General features: G+C 46.3%; 1 protein-coding gene across 6 annotated transcripts in view; it reads right to left on the bottom strand.

Annotated features, from left to right (window-relative positions):
* EML1 (EMAP like 1) overlaps positions 1-26,713 on the bottom strand; it is a 201,020-nt gene that overhangs the window by 85,680 nt on the left and 88,627 nt on the right. For all 6 annotated transcript variants that reach the window (XM_070775696.1, XM_070775693.1, XM_070775694.1 and 3 more), the window contains exon 2: positions 1,704-1,886. In XM_070775696.1, the coding sequence (XP_070631797.1) occupies positions 1,704-1,886 (183 nt within the window). The remainder of the gene's footprint in view (positions 1-1,703; positions 1,887-26,713) is intronic.

Raw genomic sequence — 26,713 nt, 5'->3', positions numbered from 1 at the left:
TGCCATGAACGACCATGTGATCCTACAATCCCATCCCTGGGCATATGTCCAGAGAAAACCATAATTCAAAAAGATACATACACCCCAGTGTCCAGATCAGCACTGTGTACAATAGCCAAGACAGTGAAGCAACCTAAATGTTCATCAACAGAGGAGTGGATAAAGAAGATGCGGCACATTATATACAATGGAGTATTACTCAGTCATAAAAAAGAGTGAAATCATGCCACTTGCAGCAACGTGGATGAACCTAGAGATGATCATACTAAGTGAAGTAAGTCAGATGGAGAAAGACAAACACCACAGGCTATCACTTGTATGTGGAATCCAAAAACAAATACAAATGAACTTATTTACAAAACAGAAATAGACGCATAGACATAGAAAACAAACTTATGATTCCTAAAGGGGAAAGGAGGGAGAGGGATAAATTAGGCGGTTGGGATTAACATATACAACTTATTGTTGTCATTCAGTCGCTAAGTCGTGTCCGACTCTTTGTGACCCCATGGACTGCAGCACACCAGGCTCCTCTGTCCTCCACTATCTCCTGCAGTTTGCTCAAATTCATTTCCGTTGAGCTGGTGATGCTACCTAACCATCTCATCTGTATATAAAATAACCAACAAGGACCTGCTGTACATACAGTCAGAGAAGTATACTCAGTATTTTGTGACAACCTATAAAGGCTTCCCAGGCGATACACCCGTAAAGAATCTGCCTGCCAAGGCAGGAGACCAGGTTCTATCCCTGGGTCGGGAAGATCACCTGGAGAGGGAAATAATAGCAACCTGCTCCAGTATCTGTGCCTGGAAAATTCCATAGACAGAGGAGCCTGGCGGGCTACAGTCCATGGGGTCGCAGAGAGTCGGGTGCAACTGAAGCAACTTAGCATGCGTGTGCATGTATGACTGAAGTACTCTGCTGTACACCTTTAGCACGCGTGTGCGTGTATGACTGAAGTACTCTGCTGTACACCTTTAGCACGCGTGTGCGTGTATGACTGAAGTACTCTGCTGTACACCTGTAGCACGCGTGTGCGTGTATGACTGAAGTACTCTGCTGTACACCTTTAGCACGCGTGTGCGTGTATGACTGAAGTACTCTGCTGTACACCTTTAGCACGCGTGTGCGTGTATGACTGAAGTACTCTGCTGTACACCTTTAGCACGCGTGTGCGTGTATGACTGAAGTACTCTGCTGTACACCTTTAGCACGCGTGTGCGTGTATGACTGAAGTACTCTGCTGTACACCTTTAGCACGCGTGTGCGTGTATGACTGAAGTACTCTGCTGTACACCTTTAGCACGCGTGTGCGTGTATGACTGAAGTACTCTGCTGTACACCTTTAGCACGCGTGTGCGTGTATGACTGAAGTACTCTGCTGTACACCTTTAGCACGCGTGTGCGTGTATGACTGAAGTACTCTGCTGTACACCTTTAGCACGCGTGTACGTGTATGACTGAAGTACTCTGCTGTACACCTTTAGCACGCGTGTACATGTATGACTGAAGTACTCTGCTGTACACCTTTAGCACGCGTGTGCATGTATGACTGAAGTACTCTGCTGTACACGCGGGACCAACACAACACGGTAAATTAACTGCGCTTCGGCTTTTTAGAAAAGAACACTTAAAATGAGAAGAAACCAAATGCACCGCTGCCGAGCCCACAGCTGCCCCCGGGCATCTCCAGCGCCCACCTTTGGTAGGCCCTTTCCTGCTGAGCACGGCCTGCTGCTCCTCGGTGACGCTCAGCCTCCGAACCACATCGGCCAGAGCCGACTTGAGCAGCTGGATGTCGTCCTCCTGCAGCTGGACTCGCTGCTCCAGGGAGGCGATGCGGTCTGTCACCTCCATGCTGCTGGCAGCAGAAGCGCTGTCATCTAGACGGAAGAAACAAGGAACAAGTGAGTCTCAACTGCTGCCCAGAGAAATCAGACCAGAGACACACACCAGCACGTTGCCATCACACAATAATAGTTAAAAACTAGAGACCATGGCTTCCCCGGTGGCTCAGTCGGTAAAGAATCTGCCTGCAGTGCAGGAGACCCACCGGAGTGAAGGAGACCTGGGTTCAATCCCTGGGTCAGGAAGATCCCGTGGAGGAGGAAATGGCAACCCACTCCAGTATTCTTGCCTGGGAAATCCCATGGACAGAGGAGCCTGGCAGGCTGCAGTCCGTGGGGTCACAAAAAGTCGGACAACACAACTTAGCAACTAAACAACAACAAACCTGACAAAGCAATAGTTCAGTTCAGTCGCTCAGTCATGTCTGACTCTCTGTGACCTCATGGACTGCACAGGCTTCCCTGTCCATCACCAACTTCTGGAGCTTGCTCAAACTCATGTCTACAGAGTTGGTGATGCCATCCAACCATCTCATCCTCTGTCACCTCCTTCTCCTCCTGCCTTCAATCTTTCCCAGCATCAGGGTCTTTTCCAATGAGTCGGCTCTTCGCATCAGGTGGTCAAAGTATTGGAGCTTCAGCTTCAGCATCAGTCCTTCCAATGAATATTCAGGACTGATTTCCTTCACGATGGACTGGTTGGATCTCCTTGCAGTCTAAGGGACTCTCAAGAGTCTTCTCCAACACCACAGTTTAAAAGCATCAATTCTTCAGTGCTCAGCTTTCTTTATGGTCCAGCTCTCACATCCATACATAACCACTAGAAAAACCATAGCTTTGACCAGATGGGACATTTGTCGGCAAAGTAATATCTCTGCTTTTTAACATGCTGTCTAGATTGGTCATAGCTTTTCTTCCAAGGAGCAAGCAACTTTTAATTTCATGGCTGCAGTCACCATCTGCAGTGATTTTGGAGCCCAAGAAAATAAAGTCTGTCAGTGTTTCCACTGTTTCCCCATCTATTTGCCATGAAGTGATGGGACTGGATGCCATGATCTTAATTTTCTGATCGTTGAGTTTTAAGCCAGCTTTTTCACTCTCCTCTTTCACTTTCACCAAGAGGCTCTTCACTTTCTGCCGTAAGGGTGGTGTCATCTGCATATTGGAGGTTACTGATATTTCTCCCACCTATCTTAATTCCAGCTTGTGCTTCATTCAGCCCAGCATTTTGCATGATATGCTCTGCATATAAATTAAATAAGCAGGGTGACAATATACAGCCTTGACAACTCATCATAGTTCTGTCTAGAATCACTAACTCATAATTTCTTAGCAAGGTTCATCAGGGCCCTCCATGGTCCTCTTGGCCTCTCCAACTCATCTTACACCCTTCTTCCCTTCTCTTTCTGAGTTCCTGTCAAACTATCCTTTCTCTCTTACTTTAAGGATTTGTATCTGCTGTTGCCTTTGCCTGAAGCATTTCCATGACCAAGTTGTGTTCTTTCAGTCTCAATTCAAATGGGAGTTTTTCAGAGAATCTGGCTAATAACCTTTCCTAAAGTTGTTCTTTTCAATCACACTCACCTTGTTTCTTTTCTTTTCTTTCTGGACATGCCATGCCCTGGTGACTCAGCTGGTAAAGAATCCAAGACCTGGGTTTGATCCCTGAGTTGGGAAGATTCCCTGGAGAAGGGAAAGACTACCCACTCCAGTATTCTGGCCTAGAGAATTTCATGGACGGAGAAGGCAATGGCACCCCACTCCAGTACTCTTGCCTGGAAAATCATATGGACGGAGGAGCCTGGTAAGCTGCAGTCCAGGGGGTTGCTAAGAGTCGGACACGACTGAGTGACTTCACTTTCACTTTTCACTTTCACGCATTGGAGAAGGAAATGGCAACCCACTCCAGTGTTCTTGCCTGGAGAATCCCAGGGACGGGGGAGCCTGCTGGGCTGCCGTCTATGGGGTCGCACAGAGTTGGAAACGACTGAAGCGACTTGGCAGCAGCATAGTCCTTGGGGGTTGCAAAGAGTCAGACACGACTGATTGACTTTCACTTTCACTTTATGTAGAGAGGAGCCTGGTGAGCTTCAGTCCATAAGGGCACAAAGAATGGGATCGAATGAAATGACTTAGCACACATGCATGCAGTTTGCAGATGCTAGTTCCCCGATCAGGGATCAAACCTGCAGCGGAAGTGTGCAGTCTGTATCACCGGACCGCCAAGGAAGTCACATCCATCTTATTTCTTTCTTTCATAGCATCACCATGAACTAATTATATAATCACCTTGCTTGTTTGCTTACTGTTTATGTCTCCTAACTAACATGTAAGCATCATCAATCTCTTCTGCTTCTGGGTATGACGACTTCTCTTGGATACCCTGCAGAAAGGCATTGTTAAGCCTGCAAATCATACAAACAACAGAAGAAGTACTGGAGCGTGGACACAAGCACACAGACTACAGTGGGAGTTTGCACTCGCTTGGTGGAGGGAAGATGGGGAACTATAAAAAAAAAAAACAAAAAACTCCCTTTTTCATGATTTTTAGCCCTGGGCTAAGCAGTAAACTCACAGGTGGGTGAGGACACACGTGGAAAAACCTGCAGTCTTTTTGTCCCTAAAAAATAAAAAAACGAAGTCTGAAAACTGTGAACACTGTAGAGAGTGGAGAAATCCCGAAATGAAAAAAGCTAGAGGTGGGCAGGCCCCCAAACTCTGTCTCTTCATTTCTGACTGAATATCATGATATAAAATAGCACTGAAAAACTCATTAGACAATAGCGTTTGATTAATAACATGTTTTCTGAGCCATAAAATAATCTGCTTATGGAAAGTGAAAGTGAAATTTGCTCAGTTGTGTCCAACTCTTTTGCAATCCCACGGACTATACAGTCCATGGAATGAATTCTCCAGGCCAGAATACTGGAGTGGGTAGCCTTTCCCTTGTCCAGGGGATCTTCCCAACCCAGGGATTGAACCCAGGTCTCTCGCATTACAGACAGATTCTTAACCAGTTGAGCCACAAGGGAAGCCCAAGAATACTGAAGTGGGTAGCCTATCCCTTCTCCAGGGGATCTTCGTGACCCAGGAATCGAACTGGGCCTCCTGCATTGCAGGCAGATTCTTTACCAATTGAGCTATCAGGGAAGCCCCCAATCTGCTTATAGAATCATATTTGTTGAGTTGTCCAAGTGGACAGCAGCTTTGAGCAGGGTGCCACATCCATCGGCGGGGCCTGAACACACAGAACGTGCTGGCCAGCAAGCCCTGGACGGGACTCAGTCAGCCTCTGTCGTTCAACCTCATGTCTCATAATCAACATCACATAATCCAGCATGTAAGTCAGGCAGCTATCTGCTGCTCTATATTATCAACATTTATGATGCAAAACAGCATTCCAGTGGCTGTTTGTACATGCGTGCATGCCAAGTCGCTTCAGTCGTGTCCAACTCTGTGTGACCCTATGGACTTCAGCCCGCCAGGCTCCTCTGTCCATGGGATTCTTCAGGCCAGAACACTGGAGTGGGTAGATGTTCCCGTCTCCGGGTGATCTTCCCAACTTGGGGATCAAACTCCGGTCTCCGGCACTGCAGGTGGATTCTTTACCCTCTGAGCCACCAGGGAAGCCCAAGAACCTCCGTATCTGCCTTCAAACACAAGTGATTAAAAGCTTAAACATCTGATCTGCTGAAGAGGCCCTCCACTTGTGAGACTGGCTGCAGCTCTCCCCAGGCCACATAACCGCAGTGCTTATCAGATGCTGCCGGCACCGCTGCTTTCGCCGCCGTGGAACGTCTTCTGCTTCCGAGAGGAGTGACCCTAGAGATCAAACTCAGGCTTCTGGCAGCAGCGGCAGCTGCCTGGAGTTCTTAACCTTGTGCACAGAAAAGGCCAGTGTTGTTACCATGCCAATTCAGCTGAGGCCAAGCTGATTAGCATAATGAGCTACAAAACCCCAAGCTCGGTTTAACCAACACAAACCATTTCCAACCTCTGTGCATGGCACAGCACAGGATGGGCGAGTGCATCTGAATTCCATCAAAGAAAACCTCATGAGATTGGGAATCCGGCCCACATGAAACCTTCACAGGTTATTTATTTAAGTAATTTTCATTCGAAGGCCTCTGAAGTTCGCCTACAGAGGTCATTAAGATGGTGTTAACAAGAGGGCAGCTTGATCGGTTTTCAAAGTTTTCGCATTCTTTCAAGCATCACTGCACTTTGGGGTGTGTTAGGGGAAGCTTGGGAAAAGATGATACTCTCTGTATTATCACCTCTTGAGTTTTTAACTAGAACTGGCTGTGGCACTGCTCATTTCCTCAGGAAGACCTGGGGATCTATTTACACAGGGCGGGCAGGCTGTCCCTTTATCTCAGTATCGGTAACGATCCCTCAGATGGCGATGATGCTGTGTGCGAGGGGGTGGACAGGATTTAACGTGAGGCAGGACCGGCCCCACAGTGGGGCGAGCACCTCAGGGCAGATGTCTCAGCGGGCCAGCTGCTCTAGAAGACACTGTGCATCCTCTGCCAGCCACAGACCTTCCTGGGGCTGCAAGTCCAGCCTCCTGGCATTCTGTCAAGGTCTGAACACATTTCAGAAGACTGGTTCTTGGAAAAGATAATGATCAGGGTTACCTGCACTGGACTGTCTGGGTCTTGGGGCTTCTGAGAGGACACTGACCTGGGAGTCAAACTCAGCAGGGCTCAGCTCCTGGGTCTGGCACTTACGAACCGTGTGAGCTTGGCCAACGACTTGACCCCTCCAGGAATAACACCATAACCTGTCTTCTGAAGTTCTTGTGAGGTCAGAGGTTAATGTATACGAAACATCAAATAGGATGATGGCAATGGGTGCTCAACACAAATGGTAGTTTAGTATTTTCTTACTTGTTCATATCGCTTTATGGTTTTTAACTTTTTATTTTGTATCGGGGGATAGCCGATTAACAGCATTGTGATAGTTTCAGGTAAACAGCGAAGGAACTCAGTCATACATATACACGCATCCATTCTCCCCCAGACTCCCCTCCCGTCCAGGCTGCCACATAACACTGAGCAGAGTTCCATGCGCTACACAGTAGGTCCTTGATGGCTATCCATTTAAAATACAGCAGTCTGTACAGGTCCATCCCAAATTCCGTAGGTAGTCTAGGATTTCTATAGTTCATTGCTGCTAATAGTTTATCACAGCAAACAGCTAACACTGAAAACAGTGAAATCAACTTTAATAAGTTATTGAACACATCCTGCAAGTATGCGCAGTGTCTGCCCCATGAGATAGGCGGAGACTAAAGTAAAAAGTACCATTTCTGGCTCTGCAGCACCTTGATCAAGATGAGGAAATGTGACATAAGCTGAAGATGAAGAACAGTTTCATAACAGTCCTCTGCCATGACAGTAGGGCTTCCCTGTTGGCTCAGATGGTAAAGAATCTGCCTACAATGCAGGAGACCCAGGTTTGATTCCTGGGTCAGGAACATCCCCTGGAGAAGGAAATGGCAACCCACTTCAGTATTCTTGCCTGGGGAATTCCATGGACAGAGGAGCCTGGCGGGCTACTGTCCATAGGGTTGCAAAGAGTCGGACACAGTGAAGCAACTTAGCGTGCATGCAGGTGCTGTCATGGGAAAGTGTTAGTCACTCAGTCGTGTTTGACTCTTTGCAACCCCAGGGACTGTAGCCCGCCAGGCTCCTCTGTCCATGGGATTCTCCAGGCAAGAATACTGGAGTGGGTTGCCATGTCCTACTCCATGGGATCTTCCCAACCCAAGGATCAAACCTGCGTCTCTCACGTCTTCTGCATTGGCAGGCAGGTTCTTTACCATCTGACCCACCAGGGAAGCCTTGACAGTACCTGACTAGTGGCCAAAACACGTACCAAGCATTCCATCCAGGGCTCCATCTGGACTTGCTTCTTACGAGAACCTAGCCAAACGCCAGCTTCTTTCTGAGTTTCAAGTGACGTCAATAGGCCTGGTAGGTCCTATAGCACGCCTGGTTCCGTAGGTAAAAAGGTGACCTTGAGCTGTGCCGTTTACCTGGTCTTCATGCTGCTATTTGTGGCTATGACTTTCGAGCTTAATTACTGTTTACAGTAAAAAGTGGCACAAAAAGATCTTCAGGTAACTTATGTGTTTTATTTTATTAAAAAGGCAAGGAAAGTACACTTTTTTCTTCATTCATATAATTATCTCATTACCTAGAGATAAAAACAGACTCTTGACTCTAAATATCCTGGTGATATGAAGGTGCTGCTGTTATCTGAATGATGTTCCAGGAGGTCAACGTGGGGCTATTCAATTTAGAAGGTGAACTGAGAATCTGTCGCCTTTATTTTGAGGTGGCCTCTCTTTTCCTTAATTATTTAAAACATTAAGGATAGCACCAAACAGTAAAAGCTACCTTCACTTCCCACCCACCATGTGCCAAACCCTGGGTCTTATGGTGCATTATCTCCAACCCACATGACTTCTTCTTTTCCTTTTTTTTTTTGGCCAGCCCCTGCTGCATGTGGAATCTTAGTTCCCATACCAGGGATCAAACCCATGTCCCCTGCATTAGAAGACTCGAGTCTTAACCACTGGACTACCAGGGAAGTCCTCATACAACTGGCTCCATCTGGGTGTCATGCCTGTTTCAGAGATGAGATTGAAGAAGTTAGGCTTTTCACCCACATCATCTAAGTCATGCAGTGAACGCAGCAAGGCAAGGGCGAGCCTTTACATGGGACTCTGGAGTCCCTCCAATTGACAAGTACTCATTCCAGTAGGACGTGTGTGGTACTAAGCATAAAATAAATGTATAATTTTTGCATCATTTTACCTTTCCAAAATATTAGACAAATGCTATTTAGAAAAAGTCTTATAGGGTTCTAGTATTTTAGGAACCAATCACAAAAGCAATAAGGACTAACGATGTCTCAATAATCTGCAGGTAGACATCTCACGTAAAAGCTGGCTTTCTGTATCATGCACTGCTTGCAGAAAAGTTATACCACGACAGCATTCACTAACAAAAGAAATACGGGACCAGGCAGTGCAGACACGCAGCATGTGCTCCGTTACTCTCAGGTCTGGATTTCAGCCCTTCTGTCAGATCTGCGGTCCTGGACACCACCCCTGGCTGAAGGGTTCCAGCTTTATTTCACTTCTAAGACTCTGGCTTCCCCTTTGATCATCTGGGTAGGTCAGGAACTGAGTCTTGTTCATCCCGGGGCTGGACCTGCCACTTGAGCTCTGGCTCTGAAATTCATCACATCATAGAAAATGACAAGAGCTGACCCTATCCCATTAGTAAACCTGTTTCAAATGACGTTGAGCTCATGTTTGTATACTTGATTGTAAAAGTATTCTATAGTCCCTGACTGATATAAAATACTATATATATAAATCAGTCGCTGCCATTGTGACTGATTAAAGGAGCTTCAGCAGAGTCTCTTGAATCTGGAAGGAAATCGTATCAAGATCTTTTATGAGTCTTGCGTTGTGAAACAGTGGTGCTGAACACCTGAAAAAACACATAGGATCACCCTAAGAAGCGATACGTGCCTCATTTGAATTTAGATGACACAGAGCTTAAAGCTAACAAACCTCCCATTAAATTCAACAAGATGTTACTAAGCATCTTCTGGGCCAGACACTGTGACCTTCCTAACCTTAGGGCTCCCTACCTAGCAGAACAGAGACTGGTCAACAAATAAGTATCCCAGAAAAACGGACACAGACCAGAGAGCAATTAAACTGTCCCCACCCCATCTCCATCACGCACTGGGCAAAAAGCCGGCTGGAGATGTAACACAGGGACTAGACAAACCTAGAGCAAAACACAGGTGGAGCGCAGAGTAGGGTTCCGGGGGAGCTGCTGGGTTTCAATTAATGCATGACAGATGAAACAGAAGGGAAAGAATAAGAACAGTCACTTATGGAAAGACCAGCCTTGAAATTCTCTGGTTGTGTATTTAGGAAATGTGTTGATTACTTTATCTTGAAATATGCTCTAATTTCATTTTGCCTAACGATAGTTACCAAGCCAGCAAAGACTTCCCACAGAGCCCTGAGATTTCTTGAAACCCTTAGAATGCTTATTTAACACTTAACACTTTAATGTTCATTTCTAATACTATACACACTTCCACATGCACACACACACACACACATGTAGACACACACCTGCATGCACACACACCCTTAACTTTGCAGAAGAAATTCTGTCTTGTTTCTGTTAGAAATTTAAAGACCTAGATATCGTAAAATGGTTAATACCTTTTCCATCCATTTTACATTTTTTTTAACCCTGAATTTTCCAGATTTAATAAATATCTTTGACAGCCTAGTACATGTCAAGCCTGATTTTCACTTCAGAGAACATGACTTTAATGAGCACAGTTCATGTAAAAGCAACACAAACCTGCAGGGGGTGAATTCTACAAGGGAGGAAAAGTATTTTCAAGACATCCTTTGAGCAAACATCTTGAAGTCTCCCAGGACTAAGGACCAGGATTACTAAACCTCAGTGCCCCCAAGAGCATAAGCAAGCAATGACATTAAAATCAAGAAATTAATATAGTAATTCTAAGATCTTTGACTCTAGTGTGGTCATAAAGGAATTCTTATCACATGGGGAAAAGTGAGGTTTCCGGTAAGAGACATCCCCACTGTACAGTTTTAAAACAAACAAGAGATGCTCCCAACAATGTGTGAAGTGATTGGCCCTAAAACTTGAGCTTTGCTCTGAAGTTCAGAAGCACCACACTAAGGCAGGAATGGCATGTCCAGTCTTTGGGACAGCTGGGATGAGGGAGTGGGGCAAGGGGAGGAGGGGGAAGAGAGGGGAGGAGAGGGAAAAGAGGGGAGGGGAGGGAAGAGAGGAGCAGGGGGAAGAGAGGGGAGGGGGGGAAGAGAGGGGAAGGAGGGGGGGTGGGAGAGGAGAGGAGGGGAGGAGAGAGAAGCCAAGAGGAGGGAGAAGAAAAAAGACGAAAGCTTTGTAACAAAGCTCCTAGCAAGTCATGCAGGATCCCCAAATCCTTACCATAAAAGGCAAGATTAAAATTTTGGAGGTGGGGAAGGGGAGAGCAGACAGAATAACAAGCACAAGAGTGGGACTTGATAGAGATCTAAAAGCAGAGCCTACGTTTCTATTCCACGTGGAGGCGAGTGCAGCATGCACTCATTTTATTTGTTGTACACCACTCCATCCGAGGTCCTCACTTCCTAAACGGACTTAACAAAAAATATCTAAAAAGGTAGCTTTAACAAGTCTTTATTTGATACAATGGATTTAAAACCTTTCAGTAAAAGAAATAAAATGAAAGCTATTCTCGTTATTTTTTCTATTAATTTCCATTAGTATAAAAATGTTTTGATTTAAAGTTCTCTACAGGTACATTACCCATAACACTGACTGTCTTCTAAAGTGAACTGTTTTGATTAGTTTTAGATAATATTCCCCTGCACGAAAGCCTATGCTTTTATTAATTGAGATGAAGGTCAGAAAAGCACATTTAAATGGCCTGAAATACACCACAGGGGCTAAAGCCAGACCACTGGTTCTTCAAGATACAACTTTTTAAAACATCCTGGAAACCAGTGCTCTGTCTTCAGGATGATAAGCCAGACATGCCTGGTTCATGGATGACCTTACAAGGGAAAATACCTAGGTTCTCATTGTACAGATTACCTTTTAGGTTCCTATCAAAAAAGTGGAGCTACAACACTCTAAGGTTAGACTCTAAAAGGATGTTTGAACTCTAACCTCTCCCAACCACATTCTTTTCTGTAATTACCATTACTGTAAAATTTTTTCTTCCCCCTTTTTTATTGACATTGTGTAACTACATTTTTTTTTTCAAGGTGTCATCAACTTCTGCTTCGAGCCAAGATGGAGCAACAGGGACCAGATTTGCCATCCCACCTAAAACAGCTAAAAAGAACAGACGAGATTTATTATACTGTGGTTTGTCAAGACACGACATCAGACAGTGAGGGCAGTGACTGCTCAGAGAGGACAAGCAGAGGTGAGCCCTATGACTGCCCCAGGGCACAGCCAGAAGAGTTCCCAGGAAGCGATACCAGGGGGGGCCAGGTGGAGCCTGGGGGGTCTCCTTTGGTGGGGGAGACAGTGCTGGAAGTCCAGAAAAGCCAAAATGATGAGAGTTCAGAGGGCAGAATACCAAAGTGGAGAGACCCACAAAGAGAGGACACTCCAGGGATGTGCAGAGAATGCCTGCAAGTCTTTGGCTGAGAAGCCGTCAGCACTAATATGTGAGGAGATTACCCGGGTCTTGGGCAGGAGCCACCCAATAAGAATAAAGACAGCCACTCCAGAGCTCACACAGGGCCGCTAACAGTTCCTGTCAGGCTGAGCTAGGGTGGAAAACCACAAAATCCACAGGGTACTGGGTAGAGAACACAGAGGATTTTACCCTAGACTAAATGCTACTCTGCTTCCCCCTAATGAAGCTGAAGGGCAAGACTTGAAAGAATCAAACTGTTTCCAAGTAACTTAACCACATCCCAGAACAAGGCTCAAAAAATTTATGGGAATATAAAATATCCATCTCTCAACAAGGTAAAATTCATGTCTGGCATCAAATAAAAAACCACCAGGCATTCAAAGAAGCAGGAAAATATGACCCATAAGAAGGAAAAGAACCAACTGACAGAACTAACCCAGAAAAGATAGAATTACGAGGCAAGGAAATTAAAGCTATCGTAACTGCATTGCCTACGTTCCAGAAGCTACAAGAAAGAAATGAATGTGTTAGGAAGATGCATGGAAGACATATATTAATATATAAAATAAGGAAAACTTCTAGAGATGAAAACCATATCACACTAGATGAGAGTAACTGAAAGGATGAATGGACGTGAAGAAACAGCAATAGAAACTACCCAAGATGGAATTCAGAGGAAAAAACAGACTCAAAAGAGGGAGGAAGAGATAGAGAAAAGATGAGCGAGAATGAAGCATCAGAAGAGTCATAAGGAAACTTCAAGTGTCCTAATATCTACATAGCTCAAGTCCCTGAGGAGATGAAACCAGTCAGTCCTAAAGGAAAACAACCCTGGAAGGGACTGGAAGGACTGTGGCTGAGGCTGAAGCTCCAATACTCTGGCCACCTGATGCAAAGAGTTGATTCACTGGGAAAGACCCTGAAGATGGGAAAGACTGAAGGCAAAACTCGCTTCTGCTGCTTGATCCAACCATCCACTCTCAGGTATTCACCCAAGAGAAAACAAAAACATGGGCGCATACAAAGACTGGAAATAGCCCAAACGTCCACCAACAAATGAATACCTAAACAAACTGTGGTATGTCCATACAACGGATATACTAGTCGGGAATAAAAGTATACTAACATGTAACTAATAAAGTACATTAACAAGTAACTAATAAAATTCATTAACAAGCAACAACACAGAGGAATGTCAAAACAATTATGCTGAGTAAAAAAACCAGAAAATAGAGTACATGCAGTATGATTCCATTTATATCAAACCACACAAGATGCAAACCAATCTATAACGACAGAATATCAGTGGTTGAAGAGGTGGGTGAAGCAGAACGATGATGGAGGGCCGCAAAGAAACTCCAGGGCTTGATGGCTATCTTCATTATCTTGATTGTGGTTATGATTTCCTGGATACACGCATATGTCAAAACTTATCAAATTGCTCATTTAAGTATGTTTAGATTACTGTATGTCAATGATACTTCCAGAAAGCTTTTTTTTCTTTTAAGGGGAGAAAAGCAGTAGCAGGAAAAACAAGAAAGAAAAAAAAAAGTATGTACATTTTAATGATTCCAGAAAATCCAGTGTTACAAGGTACCAAAAATCCTTTGTGGAATGAGGCAAAATACGAAAGATTAGAAAATATTTGGCTTGGATAAAGAAACAAAAAGGATAAATTGAACTGTTTCTGGACCTAAAGCTTATAACAGACGTTTTCTTAATGGACTTAAAAAAAAGAAAAATAGTTTTGATCAAGTTCAGTGCTATATATTCAGAAGTCACAGCAAAACGACATTTCCCCCACCTCCCATCCCCCAATTTAACTCAGAATAGCTTTTAAAATTCTCTTGAAGTTCCTCATTCCAAATTCCATAAAAGAGACAAATTCCCTGGCTCACAGCTGCTGGTTGCCTGAAGCGAGCGGTGCCTCGGAGCCCAGGGCTCAGGTCCAAGACCCTGAAGACGCACTTCCATGGTACCTGTCCCTGAGGGTTGCAGTCTCCCCCCGACCTGGTTCTCTTTCCACTGAGAGTTCAGAGAGTGAGACTGAGATTAAACAACCAACAGAACCATTCGGTGAAAACACTCAGATCTATCCACAAAGACATTTCGCCTCTGCACATTCAAAACCCTGCTTCCAGCCCCCACCAAAACGCACTGGCAAATACTTCGTGGAGCACAAATCCATCACATGTCACTGTCAAAGGGCATTCAAATAACACAATGGACAATCTAGTTCTCTCATCTTTTTAACATATTTGAAAAGGATATTGGTGCATTTGAGTTGTGGCAGCTTCCCAAAGTGAAATTCTGCAGCCTGATTCTTTATTCAAGTACCGTGTGACGTTTAATCTGAAAGATGAACTCTAGAAAAGATGAGGGGGCGGTGAGCCAAGAGAGTGGGAGAGGGAGGAGATGACTGAAATAACCTTGTCAGTCCAGAACCCCTGGAGAATAACATTCCTAGAAAGTTGAGCATTAGGAGGGGTCATCCTTTTAAGGAGCACAATTTTTTTAAAAAGTTTCAACCATTTTGTGTAATAACAGAATGATAAAAATGGTCAAAGGACTTGAGTAGACATTTGTCCAAAGAAAATATACAGATGGCCACTAAGCACATGAAAAAATGTTCGACATCATTAGTCATTAGGGAACTGTAAATCAAAACCACAATGAGCCAGCCCTTCATCTCATACACCAGGAGGGGTAAGATCAACAAAATTGAAAATGACAAGTGCTGGCAAGGACGTGGAGGAACTGAACCTTGTGCACGGCTGGTAGGAAAGTATTAATAAACTGGCACAGCCTCTGTGGGACACAGGGCGGCAGTTTCTCAAGAAGGTGAACACAGAATTATCAATTACCATTCCACCCCTAAGGTGGTGGCTGCTGTTCAGTCGCTAAGTCACATCTGACTCTTTGTGACCCCAGAGACTGCAGCGCTCCAGACTCCCCTGTTCTTCACCATCTCCCAGAGTTTGCTCTGACTCACGTCCATTGAATCGGTGACGCCATCCAACCATCTCATCCTCTGTCACCCCCTCCTCCTCAATCTCCAGGGTATACACCACAGATATCTGAAGACAGGGATGTCTAAAGGGTATCTGTGCACTCATGTCATAGGAGCCTTAGTCACAACAGCCGAAAGTTAAGAGACGGGGAATGAATAGAGAAAACGCGGTCTTTCCACAAATGGAATACTACTCAGGTAAAAAAGAAATGAAGTTGTGATACATGCTACAACATGGACGGAACTTGAAAACGCTATGCCAAGTGAAATCAGCAGTTATAAAAAGCCAAATACTGTATGATCCCACTTATATGAAGGGCTTCCCTGGTGGCTCAGATGGTACAGAAGGCACCTGCAATGCAGGAGACTCGGGCTTGATCTTTGGGTTGGGAAGATCCTCTGGAGGAGGAAATGGCAACCCACTCCAGTATTCGTCCCTGAATAATCCCCTAGACAGGAAGAGGACGGAATGTCTAGAATAAGCAAGTTCACAGAGGCAGAAAGCAGATTAGAGATCACCAGGACATGGGGCTGGGGTGGGGGGGGGGAATTGGGAGTTATTGGCTAAAGGGGACTGTTTTGTCTGGTGTGATGAAAACATTTTGGAAATAGATGCTGGTGACGGTTGTACAACGATGTGACTCTAATTAATGTCACTGAATTTGTGCACTTAAAAATGGTTAAAATCTCAAATTTTGTTATATGTATTTTACCACAATAAAAAATGTACCCCCCGAACTTCAACCATTTTGAATGACTGGCAATGACCCGTCCATCCTTTAGGTCCCCTGCTCACCAGGCAGCGGAGGCTGCAGGCTGGACAGGAGCACAGGTGACGTGCAGTGGGATAGAGAAAGCGTGACGGGCCCTCAGACCACCCCAGAGGTGACCGTGGGTGCTGAGTTTTAAAGGCGTGAAGGAGCCAAACAGAAAAAAGGGCAGCCCAGGACGCGCCGTGTATGTCTGTGTAAGAACAGCTAAGGGAGGGCTCCCAACAAGGGCGCACACACGCACCTGGTGTCTTAAAATAAAGAAAAGCAAGGGTGTGAGGAAAAGGGAAGCTTTGTGCACGGTTGGCGGGAATGTAAATTGGTGCAGCTACTATGGAAAACAGTATGGAGGGTCCTCAAAACACGGAAGACAGAACTACCCTACGACCCTGCAATTCCACTCCTGAAAATGTATCTGGAAAACACGAAAACACTGATTTGAAAAGATACAGGCGCCCCCATGTTCGGAGCAGCACTATCTAACTGCCGGGACGTGGAGGCGACCTACGTGCCCGTCAGCACGTGGCCGGGTAAGGGTGGTGTGGTTAACACACATCCGCAGGGAACACCACTCAGCCGTGAAAAGAACGAAGCTCTGCCATTTGCAGCCAACAAGAATGGACTTGGAGGGCGTTACGCTAAGTGAAATATGTCAGACGGAGAGACAAACACTGCATGATATCACTTACCTGTGGGATCCAAAAAAAATACAACAAACCAGTGAATCAAACAAAAGAGGAGGAGACTCAAGATGCAGGGAACAAACCAGAGGCTACCAGTGCAGAGAGGGGAGAGGTGAAGGGACTTACATAACGAAACCTACTCCCTTACAATGCTGGAGGCTGGAAGCCCAAGACGAAGGCGTTGCAGGGCCGGGTTCTCCTGAGGCCTCACTCTCCATCTTGCAGACGACTGTCTTCTCTGTGCGTCCCCATGAACATCTGTGTCCTCGTCTCCTCTCCTTACACGGACACCAAGCAGGCTGCATCAGGGTCCACCCTAGTGACTGTTAGGGCTTCCCAAGTGGCACCAGTGTCAAGAGCCCTCCTGCCGCTGCAGGAGACACAGAGACAGGGGTCTGATCCCTGGGAGGGGAAGATCCCCTGGAGAAGGAAATGGCAACCTGCTCCAGTATTCTCGCCTGGGAAAACCCACAGACAGAGGAGCCTGGTGGGCTACAGTCCATGGTGCTGCAAACACACACACACACACACGACCTCATCTTAACCTCATTAACTCTATCAAGACTCTCTCTCCAAATAAGATCACGTTCTGAGGTTCTAGGTGGTAAGGGCTTCAACAGATGAATCTGGGAGTAGGCACGATTCGGCCCATAACAGAGTGTTTGCAGCACCCACGCCTTCTAGGTCCACATGCTCTACAAGGATATTGACACAGTGCTAGGACCTACCAGGTACGGCTGCCCTGCCAGGGATCTGCCGGCCGCTAAATGGCTCTCTGTGGACTGTGACCGCCTTCATCACTGTGGTATTTATTCTGCACCTAGTGTGTGTATAATGCCTGGCTCTGAATGAATGAGAAAATAAATGGATGAATTTACTGACACTCTAGCTCACTCAAATCCGTATCTGGAACCACTTTGAATAGTCTTCTCTGCTGTTCTGACCCACAATCGGGTTCTGTCCCCCATCAATACAAAAGTCTGTTTGTAGAACATTCCTGGTCACAACAAAGTTCTAAACGCACTCTGTTCCTGACTCATTTTCTCTCTTTGGCTTTGACGAGACTTCAGCTTTCTTCCTCTAAAATGGAATCACATCTGAAATGTTCAGAGTATCATGTGCGCTTTGCCCTAAGACATCAACCAAGAAGCAGGGTAATACTGAAATCAGACACCACCACTGTCTTACAGAGTGACACCGTCAGTGAGCAAAGCAGAGCGCCATTCACGGTGGGAAAGGAACCAGGGTTCATTTTCACAAGACTGATGGGAGCCACGGAGGGCTGTGGCATGTGGCTCAGTGTAACGATGCTCCGGATGGTAGTCCCCTGGTGGAGGGAGTGGTTGGGACTGGAATGCAAGCCCCTCCTTGACAGGTGCTCAGCTCGTCCACAGAACTTTGTTTTTAGTACTTATTAATGAACAGTATGAAAAGGCAAAATGATAGGATACTGAAAGAGAAACTCCCCTCGTCAGTAGGTGCCCAATATGCTACTGGAGATCAGTGGAGAAATAACTCCAGAAAGAATGAAGCGATGGAGCCAAAGCAAAAACAGTACCCAGCTGTGGATGTGACTAGTGATAGAAGCAAGGTCCGATGCTGTAAAGAGCAATAATGCATAGGAACCTGGAATGTCAGGTCCATGAATCAAGGCAAATTGGAAGTGGTCAAACAAGAGATGGCGAGAGTGAATGTTGACATTCTAGGAATCAGCGAACTGAAATGGACTGCAATGGGTGAATTTAACTCAGATGACCATTATATCTACTACTGCAGGCAGGAATCCCTCAGAAGAAATAGACTAGCCATCATGGTCAACAAAAGAGTCCGAAATGCAGTACTTGGATGCAATCTCAAAAATGACAGAATGATCTCTGTTTGTTTCCAAGGCAAACCATTCAATATCACAGTAATCCAAGTCTATGCCCCAACCAGTAATGCTGAAGAAGCTGAAGTTGAATGGTTCTATGAAGACCTACAAGACCTTTTAGAACTAACACCCAATAAAAGATGTCCTTTTCATTATAGGGGACTGGAACGCAAAAGTAGGAAGTCAAGAAACACCTGGAGTAACAGGCAAATTTGATCTTGGAATATGGAATGAAGCAGGACAAAGACTAATAGCGTTTTGCCAAGAAAATGCACTGGTCACAGCAAACACCCTCTTCCAACAACACAAGAGAAGACACTATACATGGACATCACCAGATGGTCAACACTGAAATCAGATTGATTATATTCTTTGCAGCCAAAGATGGAGAAGCTCTACACAGTCAGCAAAAACAAGACCAGGAGCTGACTATGGCTCAGACCATGAACTCCTTATTGCCAAATTCAGACTTAAATTGAAGAAAGTAGGGAAAACCAGTAGACCATTCAGGTATGACCTAAATCAAATCCCTTATGATTATACAGTGGAAGTGAGAAATAGATTTAAGGGCCTAGGTCTGATAGATAGAGTGCCTGATGAACTATGGAATGAGGTTCGTGACATTGTACAGGAGACAGGGATCAAGACCATCCCCATGGAAAAGAAATGCAAAAAAGCAAAATGGCTGTCTGGGGAGGCCTTACAAATAGCTGTGAAAAGAAGAGAAGCAAAAAGCAAAGGAGAAAAGGAAAGATATAAGCATCTGAATGCAGAGTTCCAAAGAATAGCAAGAAGAGATAAGAAAGCCTTCTTCAGCGATCAATGCAAAGAAATAGAGGAAAACAACAGAATGGGAAAGACTAGAGATCCCTTCAAGAAAATTAGAGATACCAAGGGAACATTTCATGCAAAGATGGGCTTGATAAAGGACAGAAATGGTATGGACTTAACAGAAGCAGAAGATATTAAGAAGAGATGGCAAGAATACACAGAAGAACCGTACAAAAAAGATCTTCACGACCCAGATAATCACGATGGTGTGATCACTGACCTAGAGCCAGACATCCTGGAAATGTGAAGTCAAGTGGGCCTTAGAAAGCATCACTACGAACAAAGCTAGTGGAGGTGATGGAATTCCAGTTGAGCTATTCCAAATCCTGAAATACGATGCTGTGAAAGTGCTGCACTCAATATGCCAGCAAATTTGGAAAACTCAGCAGTGGCCACAGGACTCGAAAAGGTCAGTTTTCATTCCAATCCCAAAGAAAGGCAATGCCAAAGAATGCTCAAACTACTGCACAATTGCACTCATCTCACACGCTAGTAAAGTAATGCTCAAAATTCTCCAAGCCAGGCTTCAGGAATATGTGAACCGTGAACTTCCAGATGTTCAAGCTGGTTTTAGAAAAGGCAGAGGAACCAGAGATCAAATTGCCAACATCCGCTGGATCATCAAAAAAGCAAGAGAGTTCCAGAAAAATACCTATTTCTGCTTTATTGACTATGCCAAAGCCTTTGACTGTGTGGATCACAATAAACTGTGGAAAATTCTGAAAGAGATGGGAATACCAGACCACCTGACCTGCCTCTTGAGAAATGTGTATGCAGGTCAGGAAGCAACAGTTAGAACTGGACATGGAACAACAGACTGGTTCCAAATAGGAAAAGGAGTATGTCAAGGCTGTATATTGTCACCCTGCTTATTTAACTTGTATGCAGAGTACATCATGAGATACGCTGGACTGGAAGAAACACAAACTGGAATCAAGATTGCCGGGAGAAATATCAATAACCTCAGATATGCAGATGACACCACCCTTATGGCAGAAAGTGAAGAGGAACTAAAAAGCCTCTTGATGAAGGTGAAAGTGGAGAGTGAAAAAGTAGGCTTAAAGCTCAACATTCAGAAAACTAAGATCATGGCATCTGGTCCCATCACTTCATGGGAAATAGATGGGGAAACAGTGGAGACAGTGTCAGACTTTATTTTTCTGGGCTCCAAAATCACTACAGATGGTGACTGCAGCCATGAAATTAAAAGACACTTACTCCTTGGAAGGAAAGTTATGACCAACCTAGACAGCATATTCAAAAGCAGAGACATTACTTTGCCAACAAAGGTTCGTCTAGTCAAAGCTATGGTTTTTCCTGTGGTCATGTATGGATGTGAGAGTTGGACTGTGAAGAAGGCTGAGCGCCAAAGAATTGATGCTTTTGAACTGTGGTGTTGGAGAAGACTCTTGAGAGTCCCTTGGACTGCAAGGAGATCCAACCAGTCCATTCTGAAGGAGATCAGCCCTGGGATTTCTTTGGAAGGAATGATGCTAAAGCTGAAACTCCAGTACTTTGGCCACCTCATGCGAAGAGTTGACTCATTGGAAAAGACTCTGATGCTGGGAGGGATTGGGGGCAGGAGGAGAAGGGGATGACAGAGGATGAGATGGCTGGATGGCATCACTGACTCGATGGCCGTGAGTCTGAGTGAACTCCGGGAGTTGGTGATGGACAGGGAGGCCTGGCGTGCTGCAATTCATGGGGTCGCAAAGAGTCGGACACGACTGAGCAACTGATCTGATCTGATCTGATCTGAATGTATTTATGTATTAGGCTGTGCAGGGTCTTAGCCATGGCACATGGGGTCTTCTTTGCAAGATGCTGGATCCTTTTTGTTGTTGTCACGGACAGACTCTCTAGTTGTGGCACACAGGCTCTGGAACACACTGGCTCAGTAGTTATGGTGTGTGGGCATAGCTGCTCTGTGGTATGTGGGATCTTATTTCCCCAACCCACGATGGAACCCACGTTCCCTGCACTGCAAGATGGATTCCCAACTACTGGAGCACCAGGGAAGTCTCCAGCCACAGAATTTAACTGTATCCCTCCTGTTCAAAATCAGTGCATGGAAACATACTTAAAATGCTACAAAGTTTCCAGATGCAAATGGTCACCCCTCACAAGAATGAACACTCAGGATAAGCCAGTTGCTGTATGTACGCTTGCGCACTAAGGCCTTTCTGCTGCTGTAGGTAGGGATCTACACTTGCTTAGGGTAAAGCTGAGAAGGGAAAGTGTCAGTCACTCAGTCGTTGTCTGATTCTTTGCGACCCCATGGACTGTAGCCTGCCAGGCTCCTCTGTCCACGGGATTTTCCAGGCAAGTATACTGGAATGGGATGCCGTTTCTTCCTCCGGGGGGAATCTTCCTGACCCAGGGATCAAACCCAGATCTCCTGCATTGCAGGCTGAGTCTTTACCATCTGAGCCACCAGGGAAGCCCAAAGTTGAGATGTAAGACTCAAGTCTTCATGTCTGTGAATCAAGATAGCTAACATCTAAAACAATTTTTTTTAAACATGAAAGAACCTTCCTTTCCCCTATTTTCTCTCCACAGCTTGACCGTTCACTATAGTAGAATTCTGGGAACTGGTAAGGGGAAATCCATGGCATCCACGTACATGGCCAGGGGCTGTCACTGCTGAAGCTGGTGATTGAGTCAGTGAACTTGGGAAAAGCTCCCGGGATGCTCCAGGCACTGCTCTGGTGCTCAGGCGACAGTCCCATCCCTCGGGAGCATGGAGGCTCACGTGGAAAACCTCAGAGTCCATAGGCTACGGTGAGTGCTGGATCAGCTATGACCATGTGGTCCTGATGGACAGGAGGTGTGGTAGGCAGGGCAGAGACTGCAGTCGGACATTCAGTTCTGCCTCTTTCCAGCTCGGAGATACTGGGCAACTGTTGATCTCTCCGAGCCTGCATCTCCTTATGATAAAGTATTATACATACTCTAAGTGTTAGACAGGAGACTGAAATTGGAAATAAGGCACAGGGAAGTCCTTGGCTCCTAACCACATTACTCAGCTATGCTGTTTCAGTTGAGCAACCAGGCAGAACTTCCTGGAGGAAATGGTACTTGACCTGGAGCGATACTAAGTGATCCCTGGACAACTCATTCCACGTCATCTCAGTCACTGGTTCATTTACTTCAGAGGACTTACACACTCTAGGAAGCGACCTTGTTCACTCTTGCTTGCTTGCCCACTGTCCCTGTCCCACTAGGATGTAAGGGCCTCCTGGAGTTTGCTTTCTTCACTGCTCTTTTCCCAGAGCCTAGAAGCGGGCTTGGCAAGCTGGAGGCATGCAATAATAAACGTGTTGGAAGATTAAGTAAACCAACCCTCCTCCAATGCTGTGTCCACGGCCTTTCCAACACGCTGTTTCATCTGTCTCCACAACGAACAGGCCATTGGGATTGATGTTATTTGGACACTTAGCCCAATTTTTAAAAAAAGGTTTATTTTTGTTTTATTTTTGGCTGTACTGGGTCTTTGCTGCTGCACATGGGCTTTGTCTGGTTGCGGTGAGCTGGGGGCCCCTCTCTGGGTGCGGTGTGAGGGCTTCGCGCTGTGGTGGTTTCTCTTTTGTGGAGAACCGGCTCCAGGCACCTGGACTTCAGTAGTTGTAGCTCCCAGGCTCTAGGTCATGAGCTCAATAGCTGTGGTGCACGGACTCAGATGCCCTGTGGCAAGTGATATCTTCCTAGACCAGGTATCAAAGCGGTGTCCCTTGCATTTCAAGGTGGATTCTTAACCACTGACTACCAGGGAAGTCTCTAACCCAGTTTTCCAGATAATAGAAATTCAGCCTCAGAGAGGATGGACCACCTGTGGGCCCAAGGTCTCCTTTCAGTTCTCATGAAGCCAGGCCCTGGCACCCTCTGCCATGCCAACTCCACCAGAAGGGACCCCGGGTCTGACCGGGACACGGCTCTGCCAGGCCAGGGCAAGAGCATCGCCCAGGGCAGCTGACAAGGCCCACGTACAGGGCAACGCTGCTGGAGCTGGGAGCCAGCACCAGCCTAAGAAAGGAAGCTATTCTGCCGGCAGTAGGGTCTCCGAAGTGGCAATTTTGTACAAAGAAATGGAGTCAGTGTAAAAAGATGCTGGTTACACATCTTAGGGCGGCCTCCCTAGCAGCCCCTGGAGCTGACGGGCATGGCAGGACAGTGAGTCTTGGGGATGGGGGATGTGTGTGTGTATGTGTGTGTGTGTGGTGGTGGGGTGGGGGGGGCTTGGTCCTCTTCCCGGAGGAGACGGCTGCTGGACGGCCGGCCGTCGGCGTGCAGGGACCCAGTTTGTCGAGGCCCTGGCGCTTATGTGAATCCAGAAAACACAGATGGGTTGGACTGGTGACAGCCAGCATGTCTGGTGGGGCACAGCAGGCCAAGAAGAGGGAGTGCTAAAATATGAAAAGCTCGAGAGAGGTTCCGGCAGCCTGAAACGGGGACCGAAGGAGTGGAAATAAAGACACAGTTGGCAAGAGGAGATGGGCGAGGTGTGGACCAGCAGGTCCGCTCCGAGGGGGCGTCCTCGACCACCGACCCGTGCGGGCAAGTGCAATGGCCTTTCATGTGGGATACGTGACAACAGAAGGAACATAATGGCATCTTAGAACCAAAGTGTTCACCACAATCACCCGGGTCTGGGAGACACGGCCAACAGGCTGAGAAAGGACCTGGGGTGGGGGATGGGGTGGGAAAATGGAGTCCATGTGAATAAAGGAAAGTGAAGGGAGAGAGGGACGGGATGCGGGGCGGGTCTCTGCTTCCCTCACCCCTCACTGGGGGGTCCGCCCCCTCAGAGCATGGGTGGGAACAGTGATGACCTGTAACCCTGAGTGAATTATCATTCCAGTGATATCTGGGCGAGAGCTGTGGAAATGTTAATGTACCTTATAAATATAAGGGATTATCACTAGTGTTATTCAAACAATTGAATTGTTAAATGATTATTCATCGACCATCGTGGTTCCCTACACACACACACACACACACACACACACTCACTCACATACATTCTCATATATATAGCTCCTGCATTTGATATTCAAAAACGCCATTCGTGACAGTGCCATGGTCTATAAAGGTAGAATTTTTTTTTTTTTTTCAAAAGATCCTTAGAATGACAAGTAGTCCTAACCATCCTGGAAACAGACATCGTCTGCCCTCCGGTTAGATGCCGGAGCTTCTATTTGCAATCGTGTGCAACCACCTCGCAGGCTGCAAAATGCCTTTGTTCAGAAAAGAGCAATCCCATCTCTCGTTTCTGCACACCAGGCTGTCTGCTTCTATCACTCGGTGTTCCACAGCGACGCGCCCTCGCTGAAGCTGTGCTCCTACCTGCCTTCCTGATGTACTGCCCTCCTAACAGGCAGTGCACTTTCTAGTGTTCCAGCCACAGGTACGCTTGCTGTTAATGCTCTGCGGTTAGCCACAGAGATGCTTTATAGAGCTGACACATGAGCAGACAAACGCACTGTAGATCCTAATCTAAATGCTGGTTGGATCTGCTCCTGTTCCACGGCATTACTCGCTGCCACGTGGTGTAGAACCCCTAGACTTGAGAGAGATGAGTGCCCCCTTCCTAGGGGCAGAGGGCAGCCAGGGTAACAAACAGAGCCCTTTAAGGAGCCGGGATAGGGGTGTGTTACATCAAATAAGCCCTTTAACTCTCCCTTCACTTCTCTCATCTGTACCATAGGGGTCATGATCTGATTTCACAAGGTCACCAAGCTGAGAGGCTTGGATTTAAAGAGCTCTATATGAAAGCAGGAATAATTTTAATAAGTTAGTGCAAGGATCTGTTCTTGGAGTAGGAAATAGCAACCAGCTCCATATTCTTGCCTGGAAAATCCCACAGACAGAGGAGCTTGACGGACTGTAGTCCATGGGGTCACAAAGAGTCAGACAGGACTGAGCCACTGAGCCTAAGAATCTCTTCTACAATAACCATGTAAATTACCAGCCTCTGCTTTCACTTGCAAATGAAGTCAGAGGAGACTACCTTTTTTTTTTTTTGGCCACCAGGCCTGTTGGATCTTCCCTAATCAAGCATCGAACCTGGACTCCCTGCAGTGGAAGCTCAGAGCCTTAACCACTGGACCACCAGGCAAGTCCCAGAGCAGGCTACTATCTAAAGCAGGGGAGTCCTAGGTCAGGAAGCGTATAGGCTTTTTAAAAATCTCAGCCAGTATCTCCTGCTGGGCCTCTGCAGGCCTTCCCCCCACATGGCTGCCTCCCCCCAGGCTTTTCCTCATTTCCTTGCAATCACTGCACTCCGGCTCACTTTAGAGCAACTGACTAACGGAGCTGAACTTAAAGTAAACGCAGCTTTGGTTCTGAACCTGCTCCTGGATCCTTACCTGAGGTCAGGACAAGGTAGGAACTGGCTTGCTCACAGGAAATGCAGTGGGTTAAGGGAAAAATAATGCCTCTGTGTCCTCGGTCTGATGTTTTCTCTATTGTCTGAATTAGACATAGGACTTTTCTAAGAACTTGCTTCATACCAAGGGCTTCCCGGGTGGCTCAGTGGTAAAGAATCCACCTACCAATGCAGGAGACTCGGGTTAAATTCCTGGGCCAAGATGATCTCCCTGGAGAAGGAAATGGCCACTTCAGGATTCTTGCCTGGAAAATTCCATGAACAGAAGAGCCTGGTGGGCTACAGTCCACAAGGTCGCAAAGAGTCGGACACAGCTGAGCACACACGCGTGGCATGCGGCTTCACACCAAAACCCTGATGCAGAAAGCAGACGGGAGGTGCCGGGAGGGCAAGACTCTCCCTCTTCATCCTCGACGAGCCTCTCCCTACGAGCTGCCAAGTGCTGGGCCTCAGACAGCTGATAGCGAGAGCTGAGGTGCGAAGCTGCCTTCTGAAGGTCTCCTCCACACCAGGCCATGTGGCCCAGCCTGGGTTTCTCAGGACCCATCAACACTCATTACCAGCAAGAGCAACACATCATACAATCCATTTTCAGCAAACACAAAACTAAGAATATATTGGAAAAAAAATACCACCCCTCAGCCAAAAAAAGCACACTTTGATAGATGGTTGTTGTTTGGTCGCTAAGGCGTGTCTGACTCTTCAGCAACACCATGGACTATAGTCCATCAGGCTCCTCTGTCTATGGGACTCTCCAGACAAGAATACTGGAGTGGGTTGCCATTTCCTCCTTCAGGGGATCCTCCCAACCCAGGATCAAACCTGAATCTCCTACATTTGCAGGTGGATTCTTCACCACTGAGAAGCCTGGGAAGGCCCACAGTGAATATATAGCAGGGCTAAAAAGCTTTAAATACAAACATTTAAAGATAGATCAACTTTCACGATCACCTAGCTGGCTGATAAAACTCTAAAACCCTTTCTGGCAAGCTGCCTGCTTATGAGCTGGTACCATCTTCCACATGGACGCCCAGTCTTTCCACCCTAACCCCTCCTGGATCCTGAGTGATGCAGGAGT

This window comes from Bos indicus, chromosome 21 (assembly GCF_029378745.1).
Source record: "Bos indicus isolate NIAB-ARS_2022 breed Sahiwal x Tharparkar chromosome 21, NIAB-ARS_B.indTharparkar_mat_pri_1.0, whole genome shotgun sequence".
Lineage (NCBI taxonomy): Eukaryota > Metazoa > Chordata > Mammalia > Artiodactyla > Bovidae > Bos > Bos indicus.
This window is presented reverse-complemented; position numbering and strand designations above follow the sequence as displayed.